The sequence below is a fragment of the Gymnoscopelus microlampas genome, assembly GCF_963454915.1.
Source record: "Gymnoscopelus microlampas genome assembly, chromosome: 22".
Classification (NCBI taxonomy): Eukaryota; Metazoa; Chordata; class Actinopteri; order Myctophiformes; family Myctophidae; genus Gymnoscopelus; species Gymnoscopelus microlampas.
The window spans coordinates 30,139,804-30,156,975 of record NC_139959.1 but is presented as its reverse complement, the minus strand read 5'-3'; the positions used below and the strand labels follow the sequence as shown (position 1 = coordinate 30,156,975).

Genomic DNA, 17,172 nt, shown 5'->3' with positions numbered 1-17,172 from the left:
GTCTAAAATGTATTACAATATTTTGAAAATAGCAGATCTATGAGCTCACAATGTGACCCGTTGTGAGCTTGTAGATCTGCTATTTTCACTATCTTAAAAAAAATATATCGTTTTATTTTCAAGTAGCCAAAGTTTAAATAGGGCTGAAGTTGTTAATGTAAGTGTTTTAGTAATCAAAATCTACAAAGTAAGTAACTAAAATGTTCAAATAATTGTAGTGGAGTAAAAGTACAATATTTGGCTCTGAGATGATGTGGAGTAGAAGTAAAAGTATAGAAATTGAAATACCCCTGTAAATAAAAGTATCACAAAATTGTACTAATACAGTACTTGAGTACATGTACTTAATTACTTTACACCACTGATGCCCGATGCAAGCTTTCAGAATCTGTCAAGCCAATCTTTTCTTTTTCTTTCTTAATGTTATTTTTTAATGCATTTTTTTTAGAGGAGCGCCTCGATCGATCCGTTGCTTAAGCAATGTACCTTTGCTATATGATACAGATTCTATGAACTGTTTTCTCCATTATCACATAATAGCCTACAATGTAAACCAATAGGCTACGCAGATTTTAACGTTAAGCTTTTTTGATCAAATACCCTGAAACAATAATAAATCTGCAGATGTGTAATAGTTATAATATATCCGTCGTCTCAGTAGGCTGTTGGTGTTGGTTTGCTATGAAAGAGGAGGGTTTAACGTGGGACACTGTTTTATCAATCCGCTGTTTTTTCCATCTAATGCCACTGTGACTGCTCTATAGATGTAGTAGGCTATATTATAGCCTACTCTCAAGTAGCCTACTTTACTTAAGTATAATTTTGAGGTAAATGTACTTTACTTGAGTATTTCCATCTTTTGATACTGTAGCCTATAGGCTACTTCTACTCCACTAGGTTAAATCTGAGGAATATATAGGCCTATATATTTTTTTCTTCACTACAACATTATCACCCTATTTAATACTTGGGCTATTCGAAAAAAAGTGCTTTACTTTTGTAGCTCACTGTATTTTGATGCCAATACGTTTGTACTTTTACTCAAGTTTGGGAATACAGTTATTTTATTTGTATTTTTATATTGTGGTTGTGGTATTGCTTCTTTTACCTAAGTAAAACATAGATGAGCAGGCTAATTGTTATTCCACCAATACTGTGGACATCATAGTGAGGGTGACCTTTGTGTAGTAGCCTAGAGATCAAATCAGGGCTAACAGGCTACAGCTGTGCGTGTTTGATCAAACCACGTCATAAATAATCTGACAGCCAGCGGTAGACTCATGCTTTTATCTATTTCATGTTCCTCACTGTTGGACCTACCTATATTAATTATTTATTATTATTATTATTATTATTATTATTATTATTATTATTATTATTATTATTATTATTATAGCTTTTAAAGTAGGATATAATGTGTGTGTTGGAAATATACAGGCCTACACAAGATACTAGCCTGCTAAATGTACAAACAATACACACACTCAGAAGGTTCACAACAGTAGCCTAATAACACCTTGAATGACATATCACCAAAAAAAAAAATAGATAGCTAGGGTATTTATTTTATTTAACATTTAAAGAGCAAAAGGAAGGCACAATTCCAGATGGACTCAGTTGGCCTATTATTATAATGATTATTATTAGCCTATTATATTTTAGATATAGAATAAACTGTAAGCTAAATGTTTTTTGGTAGGCTGCTATAGATAAATGAATAATAAGAGCATCATATATTCTCAGCTAATCACTACTATAGTAGGCATACAAGCCTATCACAACAAACAACCTATGGTTGTTTTTGAAAGGATGAAAAACGGCTATATCCGTTCAGACACAGATTGATGAACCGTATCGGTTCCATATTAAGACATAATTCACTTTACTTTCTAAATCTGATTCCAAAACCACTCGGTCCGTGGACGGGGGTGGAACCACATTCTATCATAATGTTGTTGTTAGGGTGAGTGTAAATGTACCAGGGAACACATTAATAGACCCCAGACTCCCTCGGAACCATCTTTTCCCCCGTCAGAACCATTTGCAGAACAAGCAAAGACAACCATATAAACCGGCTGGAGACAATAAACAAAGAAAGGTCGCCATGTGCGCCACAGCTGTTGCAGTTAAGATGTAATGGTGACGAACGGCCGACAGAGGGCAGTCTCACCCACAAATCAAACAGCACTGTGTGGAAAGAAGTCCACGTAGCCTACTCAAGTACTGTATGACTTAAATACAATTTTGAGGTATTTGTACTGAGTATTTCAAATGTCAGTACTTTTACTTCTACTCCGTTACATCTCAGCAATTATTTGAAAACTTTAGTTACTATTTAGCCTTTGTGGATTTTGATTATTATTAGTAGCCTACAAAACACTTCAAAATTGCAGATCTACAAGCTCCCAACGCTGGCCAATCTTATAACAAATCAAGTGATAACATGTTTATTGTCACTTTAGAAATGTGCAGATATACACTATTGGCCTAGATATACCCAATGCATGCATGAATAACCCATATAAAAAGGTAACCGGAACAGTGGGAACCTGGTATTTCTGGGCACCTTTTCAAAAATACATTCATTGATTTTGTATTTTACATTTTATATTTGATTTTACATTCATTTTATAAATGAGGGGCCAAATACATAATATATATATATTTTTTTCTTTATATAAATTTAAGGCCCAATATTAAAATGCTGCAAATTGCTACAAAACCTGATTACTGATATCCAGTAATTTCAGGAATAATGATTTACTGTGGGGTTCAAATCATATATTCCTATTTTTTACATTTAGTAGAAAACAGCTAATTTGAATCAGCTCTATGTAACATTCCTCTTCTACCCCAGATGTGAACCTGGTTATCTGCTTAAGTTCTGACATTTTTACCATTGAGCTAATAGAGTCGGCCTGCTTGCTCAGAGGATAAATCGAAACTTGACCATCAGGTCAAAATTGGTGTCAGATCCTGTGTTCAGGTGAGACATGACCTTTTACACAATCTAAATGTCTCAATAGAAGAGCAGGGAGACAAAATACAACCAGAATTGTATAAGATATAGCCTACTCTACCATACAGATTGGACAAATTAAATGTATTCAATAAAAAAAAGTTACATAGTGAGGCTTTAATGTTGAGGTTCTCACAAGGTTTAGGTGACCACTGGACCTGCTGTATACTGCAAAACAAACTGTAGCTTAACAGTAGCTGACTGCAGAACAAATGGCTCACAACGCAAACAGCTGAAAGAAAAAAAGAATCTGCTTTAATGGATATAAGGCTGAGACATACATACTACATACATACATACATACATCACTCTTCATAGTCCGTAACATGGAAATGAAATGGGGGGGGCGGTGTTAGACCGGTGGTTATCAAAGTGGGGTCTAGGCTGGTCCTTGAGCGTGTTCCAAATGAAGCCTTACAGGTCTGTAACTCTGAAAGGTAACCAGAACGCTCGCCCCAAAACACACTCGCCCCCATTTTTCCGCAGACCGCTCGCCCCCAGCAGCTCTTGTATTCGTTTTACTGAGGTTAAGGTTAGGAATAAGGTTAGGGTTTAGGCATAGTTTACTGAGATTACGTTTAGGAATAAAGTTAGGTTTAGGCATAGTTTCACTGAGGTTACGTTTAGGAACAAAGTTAGATTTAGGCATAGTTTTACTGAGGTTACGTTTAGGAATAAGGTTAGGGTTTAGGCATAGTTTACTGAGGTTACGTTTAGGAACAGTTAGATTTAGGCATAGTTTTACTGAGGTTACGTTTAGGAATAAGGTTAGGATTTAGGCATAGTTTTACTGAGGTTACGTTTAGGAATAAGGTTAGGTTTAGGCATAGTTTTACTGAGGTTACGTTTAGGAATAAGGTTAGGGTTTAGGCATAGTTTACTGAGGTTACGTTTAGGAATAAGGTTAGGTTTAAGGTTAGGTTTAGGCATAGTTTTAGTGAGGTTACGTATAGGAAATAATGTTAGGTTTAGGAATAGTTTCACTGAGGTTACATTTAGGAATAAGGTTAGATACAGGCATAGTTTCACTGAGGTTACGCTTAGGAATACCTGGTGGCGACCGTTCTGAGGTCTCCGCCCAAAAACACGCCAAAGCGTGTTTTTGGGCAAGCATTCTAGTATTCCTCTGAGAGTTCCGGGGGTCCTTGAAATAAAAAAAAACACTGAAGGATCAGGCTCCCGGCTGGTAGCTCTCCACTCTGGCCAGTAAGACCTCTGAGTAGCCGGGGGAGTAGTACCTGCAACAACACAACAGTCAATGTTACCATAGGCCCACACACCACAATGTACATGCATTAGGCCTATAATATGCAGAGAATAGTAATTATTTGATGCAGAGCCCCACGAGTGTTAAACACAAGTTTGGTTTTCATTAAAGCACATTTTATCGCTGAGTTTTCACTGCCTATAGAGCAGTGGTTCTCAAACCTTTTCATGTCAAGGACCCCCAAAATTACATGTATTTAGCCGCAGAGGCCATCTCAAATATTTTGTTCCAGGGACCCCCAGAAGCAAAGATTTGAGTTACAAATGTTCGCTTAAAATTGCTATATATGTAATTGCTTTCACATTTTAAAAGATCTTGGGTTTCGTTATCTCCAATGTTTTGTTGTTTTAGTCTATATACACACAATAGATAGATGGATAGATAGATGGCTAGATATATTGATTGATTGATTGATTGATTGAATACTTTATTAGTCAGAAATATAAACAGCACGTGGTACAGTCAGACATTAAGGTTAAAAGGATAAGACATAAAAGTCTTACAAAAAAGATGGATGGACGGATGGAGGAGAAACGGCCACCAGAGGTCAGTCTAAACCAAAAGTCAGACTTTGCACAGCTATACTATGAATAAACCTTATTCTGCCATTCTGCTTCATTCACGCTTTTATGCCTCTTATTGCTTTTTATCATTATTATTATTGTTAAACAGGGAATTGTATTTTTTTATTATTATTATTGATTGAATGCTTTATTAACAGTTTGCAAAAAAAAAAAGCACTGTAAAGAACAGTTCAATACAAGGTCAGCTAAGAGGATTTAAAACCCAAGAAAGCCTATGGCTTGTTTCCATTGGGGTCCTTTGTACTCAATTCATAGAGAAATTTAATGACAGACAGATATACACTATTATTCAAAACATAAAAACAGTTTGAAAACAGAAAAACTGAAACACGTACAGTAAACAGTTCGAGGGGGGGCTTAGCTAGGCTTTGTCTGTGTGTGTGTGTGTGTGTGTGTGTGTGTGTGTGTGTGTGTGTGTGTGTGTGTGTGTGTGTGTGTGTGTGTGTGTGTGTGTGCGTGCGTGCGTGCGTGCGTGCGTGCGTGCGTGCGTGCGTGCGTGCGTGCGTGCGTGTGTCAACCTGATGATCTCCTCGGGGTAACAGCCGTTGATGGTGTTAATGTAGTCCTGTAGTGCGGAGCCGGGTTCAACCTTGACCTCTAGGACCTTCTTCAGACCCCCGCTGGTCACAAACAGACGGCGGGCTTTGCTGTCATGAGGCAGCACCTACAGAGGACACGAGACAAACCCAATTATACAAATTCTTCCAAACACTTTAACGATTTTTCTAAAATGTTCAAAAATAGCAGATGTACAAGCTATATAGCCATTGTAACACATTTTGCTGGGGACCCTATGGAACCGATCCATAAGGACCCGGACCCCACTTTGAGCACCACTGGTATAGAGTTTGTGTACCAAAATCTGGAAACAATTTAGCATTTGCACCTCCTGGTTCTCAATATTTTTTATGAGTTTTTGGTTAAATGCCTATAAGCTCTGTGGTTAACATGGGCTTACGTAAGGGAGATTGATTTGTTCCGAGATATTACAGACCCGAGACAGGCTAGATGTTAGTTCTACTCCACCTAGCAGTACGTAACAGCCTACAATAAAAGTCTTTATACACTTTTTTCCGTTTCTTTATAAAAAAGAAAATCTATTTTTCAGTTGCCAATGCAACTCATTGTTTGAGAACGGCTGATGTAGAAATAAATATATATTTTTATATGTATTTCACATTTGCGTGCCAATTTAAGCTCTGACATTTATGTGAATCATTCCCTTGTATTACAGGATTGCAACTGAGGCAGGTTTTTATCATCCGCTGAAAAACACCCCCTTCCGGGGGTACTCTGCCTGGGTCAAATCTAGCCACACACGATTTAGAAAGGAGGCATTATAGAGGTATGTTTTTCTGAGACATTGTTAAAGCATCTGTCTGTCTCTGATGGTCCAATGCTTTGAAAAGTTCAAAGCCATCAGTGAGGCGAAGGTACAAAGTACCTTTTAAAAGCAATTTCCACAACAGGGTTACAAATTGCTCCATCTATGCCTTCCTTCTCAGCTTTCATAACTATTATCTTAATAAAATCAAATAAACTACAAAGGGATGATGACTAACCACTCTCCCTCTGAAAATGTTTTGTGCCAGGAACCTCGATACAAGATTTGTGTTGTTAAAATGTTTCAGAAATATTCAAAATCTTTAATTTTTTTCATGATTTAAAAAGATATACCGGTAGCTGATCTACAAGCTCACAACGTGTCACATGGTGTTTTTGAGCTTGTACATCAGCTTTTTTCAAATAGCCCAGGTTAAAGTGGTTAAATTGATTTTGATACTATATTATTATTATTATAAAACCATATATAAACCAACCACTTAAGCCCTATTTTATTCTTTGGCAATTTTAAAATAGCCCATCTACAAATTCTGAAAACTTTTGAAGAAATGTGACATTCTGCATTTACTTTTGGTACTTAAAAGTACATTTTGCTGCCAACACTCACTCAAGTAAAATATTGAGTATTTCTACATCGTTGTACTGCTACATTTACGTGAAATTTACTTGATTTACTAGGAAAGTGAGTACTTTTTCCATCGCTGGTTGAACCCACCAACCTGAAATGCATGCAGTGGAACCCACCTTGCTGAACTGGCAGACCACATGTTTGAGGATGTTGCTGGGAGCATCGTACAGCAGAGGCTCCAGGGCTGGGAGGTACGTGCACTTCTGCAGGACACCCTTCAGAGCCTTCTTACACTGACAACAACACACAACACACTCTTCTTACACAGACAACATGACAAAACACACATGTTTATTCTGTGGAACAAATACACCCCTTTTTTTCTAACCACCTAAATCAGTGTTTCCCAACTTTTCTTCCTGGGAGCCCACCTTCTTAGATCTGACAAACTGAGACCCCACACACACACGAACGCACACTTGTTTTTCAGACATTAACCACTTACTGTAAGCCCTATAATACTTCTTGTATGACAGATACAAATATAGCAGATCTATAAGCTCACAACATTTTAGGGGCAATGCCACTTGGTCTTTGGTATTGTATATGTTTTGATGGCACAAAGACCAAATGCCAGGGCGGGAATGCCATCAAATAAAACAAGATTTTAGTCCATTGAAATAATTCATTGGATTCAAGGGTTAAGGATGATTTTACATTTAATATGTAGACTATCTGCAGTGAAATAAATACATTATGGTATTTACAATCTGATCCATGCTCAGCCCTGCACCAATCAAAGTTACTGGATTGGTTTAAAGATGGGGACTCAGGGGATTAGAAGAAGAAGAATTCCAGAATCTCAACGAAAAACACTGATGTCTACATGACAAGAAAGAGACACTGGTGTCTACATATTGACAAGAAAGAGACAGAGGAGAAAGTGGTACAGTCAGCTGGGGCATTAAGGCCACTGTGGCCTCAGGGCATGCCATTCTTTTGAGGGGCACAAGGCCAAACTGAGGGGCAACGACGACCATGGCCTTCGTGGCCTCCCTGAAATTCCTGCCCTGGTGGCAAGCCATATTTCAAATTTTAGACAAGGCCTCAACCCCCACCCCTCCTGTGATTGTTTGCGCCAGGCCACAGGATGGGAAACAACTACCAAAATGACCGTAGGTGTCCTGATGACACGTTTTTCTTGACAGTAAGAATTCTCAGGGATAATTAAAGTTTTGTCTTGTCTTGTCTTGTCTCACCTTGACCTGCAGGTCTTCTGACCTGTTGGCGTCCATGTAGAGTTCCAGCAGCTTGGGCAGCAGGTTGGCCGTGGCGACTGCCCTGGCGTGCTCGGGGCCGTGGCGCCCCACCTGACCTACGGCCCAGGCTGTGGCTGCCTTGATGTGATCCTCGGGCTCCTCGGACAGACACAGGGCAAGCTGGGGCACCCCCTGAGGGATGGGAGGGTACACACAGCACAAAGGGTTTAATTGACAACAGGCACACTGGTTTCTCAAACTCAAGTGTGTTGATGTTCTCACAAGGTTCTTGGATTAATCATAGAGCAGTCTATGCCCTCATCAGGGATCCTTTTAAGCCTGATTCATACATACACCATTATACACGACATACATACACATGCAGAAAAACACACATTTCACACATGGAAGACACACACACACACACACACACACACACACACACACACACACACACACACACACACACACACACACACACACACACACACAGTAACAGAGACAGAGATACACAAACCTTGGAGACAATCACAGCCATAGCAAGGGTCTCGGTGTGAGCTGCTACGTATCCTAGCATCATGATCCCCGGCAAACGCACGTTTCCGTGGCTATCGCTCAGGTAGTCGACCACCGCCGCGACACCGCCACAATTCACAATCAGCTGGGACAGCTGGATGGACACACACGCACGCACGCACGCACGCACACGCACGCACACGCACGCACACGCACACACAGATTAATGTCTGTGTCTTCAGTGGCGTATAGCAGTGGTTCTCAACCTTTTCAGGCCCAGTTCAAATAATCATATTTGAACTGGGGACCCCCCACCCTGACAAGCACTTGGAATTGTAGGCCTTAAATTTTGTTTGACACAGAGAAATATTGTGAAAATAGCCGGTCTACAAGCTCACAACGCCTCGCGATGCGAGACGTGGTGAGCGTTGTGATATCTCTAGCCTACTTTTACTCGGGTATGACTTCCACTTCCACTGTACTTCTATTTGCAATTCACTCATTTAAGAATTAATTTAATCCTGACAGTGTTTATGTAATGGAATCCCTGCCCGAAGCTGTAGGGGGGGGGATTCCTCCTTGGGATGCTGGGTGTTAGATATGTACCTCGGGCGTGTGCTTCGCCACCTCTCTCATCAGGGTGGTGGCGTTCTTCCTGACGTACTCGTCGGGGTCCCGGAGGCAGGCCAGTGCCGCGGGGAAGATCTCTGCCTCCACCACCATCTCCGCCAGACTGACGGAGTGTTTGCTGATCTGACTCAGAGCCGACAGCACCTGCCTCTGCACGGAGGCGGAGAGAGAAGGACGATGAGGATGATGATAAAATGAAGGATCTGAAGACTCACCTCTTCAGACTCCACCTCAGCCCGTAGCACTAGTCTTATGCAAAGGTTAAAATGTAATTTAGACAGATGCCAGGTTCATTTGTTGACCTGACATCTTATAGTTTGTATAGTTTCAATGTACTTTTTTTTTTTTTTTTGCTACAATAATGTTTAGACTGATGGGAGGTTCTTGGTTTACCTATGATGCTAAATTACTGAGGCACTACACTGTCTCTATGCATTTGATGTATTACCTTGCGTTTTCCTTGCTTACTGTAAATGGCTTTGGATTAAGAGCGTCTGCTAAATGCCTAAATTGTAAATTGTGGAAGAAGAAGAATGCTTTTCCAAATTGCAGTATTAATGTGCTTCCCAGAAATGAATAAAATAATGAATTTGCAGAGAATTACTCCGATTTATCGATATTTTACAAGGAAGCATAGGAATTCAAAAAACCATTGCTCGTTATTTGTACATAAGTTACATTTGGCATATAAATGAAAGTCGCGTGTCCTTGTATATTAGCGGCCTTGCCTTGAGCTTGGCGTCGGGGTTGAGGATCATCTGTGCCAGGTGGGCGATGGCTCCGGCGTCCACCACGGTGTGTGCCAGCTCTGGGGTGTGTTTGGCAATGTCACTGAGGGTCGAGGCCGCGATGCGTTTGAGGGCCATCTCAGGCTCCTGCACGGAAAGCACCAGTAGGGGGACAGCACCCGCATCCACCACTGCCTGAGACAGCTCTACGCAGGGACGGGAGAAACGTGTTATGATATCATCTCTGTTGGGTGGAAACCTCATATGTCCGAAACTGTTACTTTTCAGGATTCAAATTCAAAAATAGCAAAAGTAGCAGATCTACAAGCTTTCGAGCTTGTGGAGCTTCTATTTTTGAAGCCTTCTTTTTATTTTCCTGAACCAATTATCTCACAAACATTGAAAATGTCCTCTCCTTCTTAACATATCCTTGATGTTGTAGCGCTACGCTACGCCACGTTAGGCTACGTTATGTTACGTTCCGTTATGATGTTATATACGTTATACGTATATACAATCTACGACAGTGTTTTGCCAAGTCCCGGAAAAGACGCGCTGTCATTGGCCAGTAGTCACTTTGATTGGCAGTTGTGCCGAACGCTCACCCCAAAACATGATTCATGATTCTGTCTCTATCGGAACATAACTTGCACGGCACTGAGTCGGCTGAAGCAGACTTTGCAATGTTCAGCACAGCGACTCATTCACCTGAGCTCGCCCGGCCTCTCGAGTCTCAAGTCTGCTTCAGACAGCGCGCCTCTGTCGCAGACAAAAAACGTACTTAATCGGCGGAAAGAAAGGGGTAGAAACAGCCAGTTCCTGTTCATTCATTTTAACCAATAAGAAGAAGGTATGGGCGGTCCTTGGCAAAACACTGTCGTAGACGGTAAAGGCAGATATGGACTATACTATAACACATACATGTCTGTGGGCTCTGTCTTACGTGCATTGTGTCGTGCGATGTATCCCAGAGCCCAGACCGCGGCCTCCTTCACCCCGGGGTCAAACTCCTCCAAGCAGAGCACCAGAGCATCCACCCCACCGCTGGTCACCACCGCCTGGGCTAGCTCTGGAGAATGCTTGGCAACCGCTCGGAGCACAAATGCTGCGGCCTTCTTATAAAACCTCTGCAAACACACACACACACACACACACACACACACACACACACACACACACACACACACACACACACACACACACACACACACATGCACACGCACGCACACATTTGTCAGTGCACAAAAGAAATCTCAAATCAGAAAGTTTACCTATCTGTACTTTTATTGGCAAGGCACATTATCCTCTGTGCATCCTCTGTACATTTCTGGATCCAGAGACCAAATCAGATGGTAATAAATAAATAACATTATGAATTATAATACGCTTTCAAGAGGGCCTGTGCAAGGAAGAGAGGAGGGGGGAGATACAGAGAGAGAAGAGGAGAGTCAGAGAGACGTAAACTCAGAGATGAATAAAAAGAAAGGCTTAGCCTTTCTTTTTTGCAAGAGCAAAGGGCTCTTGAGTTCTGAAGTGGCTCCCAGGCAAAATGCCAAAGCTGGCACAACTCTATTCAAGAACCTGAACGTGAACGCCTAACCCTAGGCCCCCCCCCCTTCTTGGTCTGGGTGAACGCTTATGGAATGGAGTGTATTATAATCGTTACATTTACCTATATGTGTAGTACAATAAACATCACAGAATATAAGTTGACCTCACTCAGTGGGTGGGCAAACATCCACCCAGCCAATCATCAACACACACACACACACGCACACGCACACGCACACACACACACACACACACACACACACACACACACACAATGGAAGAGCATGTTAACGCGTTCTATCTAACACAGCTGTGGTGGTTGAGGTGGTTGAGGTGGAGAGGAGGCAAATTTCAACAAGAAGATGGCTCTATGCACAGCAGCCATGTTGGAAAAATATTGGGCCTCTTCCTTACTTCCTTCACAAGTGTTACCAATGATTCTAATGAAGGCTCTGTTCCATTTCGTGTACCACAGTGGTTCTCAAACTTTTTCGTTCGAGACCCAAAAGACAAATTTGATGTCTCAAACTAGTGAAAATAGCAGATCTACAAGCTTCCACAACGTGGAGTCGTGAGCTAGTAGATCTGCTAGTTTCACTACTTTTAAGTTTTTTCCAATTTATGGAATTACTTTTATTTATTTTTCATTTTTATTAATACAAAATATTTTGGGAAAAAAAGTATAAATGAAAAGAAACATGTTTTTGGGGAATATGTTTTAAAATCTTTTGACATTATGTTAATAGTTAAAAAACAAAACGTAGGAAACGAAAAATAAAGCAATATTAAATACTAATATACAAATGGGCCGGCGACCCGAAAATGGGTCCCGACCCACCGTTTGGGAAACAGTGCTCTCTGCACAAAATAGGCGTTCAGCAGTAGAAAGTATGCCACTTGCGTGGGTGGGGGACCCGCCTGCGGGTTCAAATCCCGGATAGTAGACAGGAGGACATATATAATCCTGTAAAGAGTTACGGGTTAGTTACAACTGTAAAGAAAAGCCCAACGCGAGACACTGACGTTCTGCGAGGCGAGTGAGGAGACCAGCTGAGGAAGGACGTCTCCTTCCACCACGGCCTCCGCCAGGTCATCACTGTGGTTGGCCAGCCGACCCAGGGCCAGGGCTGCTGTCTGCTGGATGCTGGGCACCACGTCTAACAGCAGGGGGCGCAGCAGGGACATTACACCTGGAGCAGTAGGAGAGGAGAGGAGGCAAATAGGCTCTATTCACAGCAGCCATATTATGAAGACATTCACAGGTGTTACCAATGATACTAATTACACCTAAAACGTGATAATCTCCCATTCAATGTATTGATAGCATTCGAAGCCGGTGCTAATGAAGGCTCTGTTCCATTCTGGTCAAACAGAGTCAGGGTGCTGATATTGTGCATGTTGGCTCACTGGAAACACTCTGCTACACCAGTGGGTCTACAGTTGAGGTCCAGGGACCCTCATGGGCTTCCAAATGGCCCCTTACAGGTGTGTAACTTACACTCTCAGAGTTACACACCTGTAAGGGTTCTCTCTCATAGTTATGGGGGTCGTGGAAACCACTGTGCTAGACTAACAGAGACTTCATTAGTATCATTGGTAACACCTGTGAAGGAAGTGATAATATGGCTGCTGTGCATAGAGCCTATTTCAACAACAGGCTCTGTGCACAACAGCCATATTGGAAAGAAATTGGGCCTCTTCCTTACTTCCTTCACAGGTGTTACCAATGATAGCCTACTAATGAAGGCTCTGTTCCATTTCGTGTACCACAGTGGTTCTCAAACTTTTTTTTATTTCAAGGACCCCCATAACTCTGAGAGTGCACAAAATGGTAACACCTGTGAATTTCTTTCCAATATATAGCAGCTGTGTGTAGAGCCCAATTGCGAGCATTAACTAGCCTACTTTCAACCGGTCGTCCCTATTTTGGTCATGTCATTATATATAGGCAAATCATTTCAAAACATTTTTTTTTCAAATCCAACAATGTCAATACATTGAAGAAAATGTCAAAGCTTTTCAAAAACGTATTTGGTTATTTTAGTTACTAGTTATTTTTACTTCTACTCCACTACATCTCAGAGGCAAATAACTTATTTACTCCACTTCAATAATTTGAAAACTTCAATTACTAGTTACTTTGCAGATATACATTATTATATTATAAAACATACATTAACCACTTTAGCCCTATTTTATACATGGCTATTTAAAAAAATGTTAGTACATTTTTTGCTTTTGGTACTTTAAGTATATTTTGATGCCAATACTTTTGTAGCTATTTTACTCAAGTAACATTTTGAACACAGGCCTTTTACTTATAGCAGCAGAGTATGTTATTTATTTATTGTGGTATTGATACTTTTACCAAAGTAAAATGTCTGAGTACTTCTTCCACCACTGGGCAAACTCGTTTCTTACCTGCGTTTTGTAGCGTCTGTATGTTCTGCGGTCTATTTGCCAGTTCAGCAACAGTCTGCACAAACTGCATCCTGGACTGCTGATACTGCTCAAAAGCTGCACAACAGAGATGGAAATCAATGGCATTGAACACGTCAACTATCTCAAGAGCAGTGGTGTAAAGTAACTAAGTAAGTACATTTACTTAAGTAGCCTACTTTTGAGGTCATTTTTATACCGGAGTATTTCCAATTTGCAGTACGTACTGTACGTTTACTTCTACTACACTTCTCTCCACTACAATTATTTGAAAACTTTAGTTACTAGTTACTTTGCATGGGCTGGGAACGAGGCTATAGTTACTTTGTAGATTCTTATTATTATTACAAAACATCCACCACTGCTCAAGAGATCATAGAAAAATGTCTCCTCCTGTTCAAAGAATATTGCTGTAAATCTCACCTTGTAAAATCTGTCTCTGAGTCATTATTGCAGGATAAGTTCAAACAAACACTTATTTGAATACGTTAAATGTTAAAACTACGTTTAATTGGATTTGTTTGACACCAATTTAGCCAAAAGAGCGTTTATAACAGGCTAGACTAGACGCAGATCTCCTCTCCTTTCAAGCTTTAGTTGGCATTACTGTTGCCTTGGCAACAAACCGGAAGCACTAGTGCTAGGGGTAGTTTTTGCCTTGTATTATTTTTGCAGAAATTGTAGAAATATTAGATCTTAAATGCTTAAATCTTATCACGTGTAGCCTACTTTACATTACTTTAGACCGTTTTCTAAATATTTTCTTTTTTAACATGTTGGACCAAATAGCCAATGTTACATCGAGGTGCCCACTCTTCCTGTTACCATCTCAACAATTACTAGACGCGTCGCAATTCTGGGAAATTGAGAAAAAAAAATTACTCCACTACAAAGTACTGCCAATCAACTCTAAATTGCCTGAAACGTACTCCTAACAGGTTTTTGGGGGGACGATTTTGGCCTCCACACTTAGTGATTTTTGCGGATTTAACTTTCGTTTCGGTAGTGACACAAAAACGTTTCGGTAGTGACACAATGGTGAAAAAAAAAATACTCCACTTTAAAGTACTACCAATCAACTCTAAATTGCCTGAAATGTACTCCTAACAGGTTTTTGGGGGGACGATTTTTGCCTCCACACTTAGTGTTTTTTTCGGATTTAACTTTCGTTTCGGTAGTGACACAAAAACGTTTCGGTAGTGACACAATGGTGAGAAAAAAAAATTACTCCACTACAAAGTTTTGGGGGGACGATTTTGGCCTCTACACTTAGGGATTTTTTCGGATTTAACTTTCGTTTCGGTAGTGACACAAAAACGTTTCGGTAGTGACACAATGGTGGGAAAAAAAATTACTCCACTACAAAGTACTGCCAATCAACTCTAAATTGCCTGAAACGTACTCCTAACAGGTTTTTGGGGGGACGATTTTGGCCTCCACACTTAGTGATTGTTTCGGATTTAACTTTCGTTTCGGTAGTGACACAAAAACGTTTCGGTAGTGACACAATGGTGAAAAAAAAATTACTCCACTACAAAGTACTGCCAATCGACTCTAAATTGCCTGAAACGTACTCCTAACAGGTTTTTGGGGGGACGATTCGGATTTTGGCCTCCACACTTAGTGATCTTTTCGGATTTAACTTTCGTTTCGGTAGTGACCAACTTTCGTTTCGGTAGTGACACAATGGTGAAAAAATAAATGTACTAAGTCCAGAGCTCGATGAATGTTAGGGACCAAAAAAAGTCACTAAAAAGTACTACCAATCAACTCTAAATTGCCTGAAACATACTCCTAACAGGTTTTTGGGGGGACGATTTTGGCCTCCACACTTAGTGATTTTTTCGGATTTAACTTTCGTTTCGATGGTGACCAACTTTCGTTTCGGTAGTGACACAATGGTGAAAAAATAAATGTACTAAGTCCAGAGCTCGATGAATGTTAGGGACCAAAAAAAAGTCACTACAAAGTACTACCAATCAACTCTAAATTGCCTGAAACGTACTCCTAACAGGTTTTTGGGGGGACGATTTTGGCCTCCACACTTAGTGATTTTTTCGGATTTAACTTTCGTTTCGGTAGTGACGCAAAAACGTTTCGGTAGTGACACAATGGTGAAAAAAAAAATACTCCACTACAAAGTACTACCAATCAACTCTAAATTGCCTGAAATGTACTCCTAACAGGTTTTTGGGGGGACGATTTTGGCCTCAACACTTAGTGATTTTTTCGGATTTAACTTTCGTTTCGGTAGTGACACAAAAACGTTTCGGTAGTGACACAATGGTGAGAAAAAAAAAATACTCCACTAGCCTACAAAGTTTTGGGGGGACGATTTTGGCCTCTACACTTAGTGTTTTTTTCGGATTTAACTTTCGTTTCGGTAGTGACACAAAAACGTTTCGGTAGTGACACAATGGTGAAAAAAAAATACTCCACTACAAAGTACTACCAATCAACTCTATATTGCCTGAAACGTACTCCTAACAGGTTTTTGGGGGGACGATTTTGGCCTCCACACTTAGTGATTTTTTCGGATTTAACTTTCGTTTCGGTAGTGAAACAAAAACGTTTCGGTAGTGACACAAGGGTGAGATTTTTTTTTTACTCCACTACAAAGTTTTGGGGGACGATTTTGGCCTCTACACTTAGTGATTTTTTCGGATTTAACTTTCGTTTCGGTAGTGACACAAAAACGTTTCGGTAGTGACACCATGGTGAGAAAAAAAAATTACTCCACTACAAAGTTTTGGGGGGACGATTTTGGCCTCTACACTTAGTGATTTTTTCGGATTTAACTTTCGTTTCGGTAGTGACACAAAAACGTTTCGGTAGTGACACAATGGTGAAAAAAAAAATTACTCCACTGCAAAGTACTACCAATCAACTCTAAATTGCCTGAAACGTACTCCTAACAGGTTTTTGGGGGGACGATTTTTTCGGATTTAACTTTCGTTTCGGTAGTGACACAAAAACGTTTCGGTAGTGACACAAAGGTGAAAAAAAAATTACTCCACTACAAAGTTTGGGGGGGACGATTTTGGCCTCTACACTTAGTGATTTTTTCGGATTTAACTTTCGTTTCGGTAGTGACACAAAAACGTTTCGGTAGTGACACAATGGTGAACAAAAAAAATTACTCCACTACAAAGTTTTGGGGGGACGATTTTGGCCTCTACACTTAGTGATTTTTTCAGATTTAACTTTCGTTTCGGTAGTGACACAAAAACGTTTCGGTAGTGACACAATGGTGAAACATTTTTTTTA

At 40.4% G+C, this 17,172-nt stretch overlaps 1 protein-coding gene across 1 annotated transcript; it reads right to left on the bottom strand.

The window, feature by feature from the left end:
• Nucleotides 1–4,190: 4,190 nt before the first annotated feature.
• On the bottom strand, nucleotides 4,191–14,353 carry spag6 (sperm associated antigen 6; the record flags this gene model as incomplete). The annotated part of the gene is made up of 11 exons (XM_084048158.1): nucleotides 4,191–4,257; nucleotides 5,389–5,534; nucleotides 6,959–7,075; nucleotides 8,042–8,233; nucleotides 8,559–8,711; nucleotides 9,164–9,337; nucleotides 9,916–10,121; nucleotides 10,859–11,042; nucleotides 12,490–12,656; nucleotides 13,888–13,983; nucleotides 14,329–14,353. The coding sequence occupies 11 exons, from the start codon at nucleotides 14,351–14,353 to the stop codon at nucleotides 4,191–4,193; spliced, it is 1,527 nt and encodes a 508-aa protein (XP_083904284.1).
• Between the last annotated feature and the right edge of the window lie 2,819 nt (nucleotides 14,354–17,172).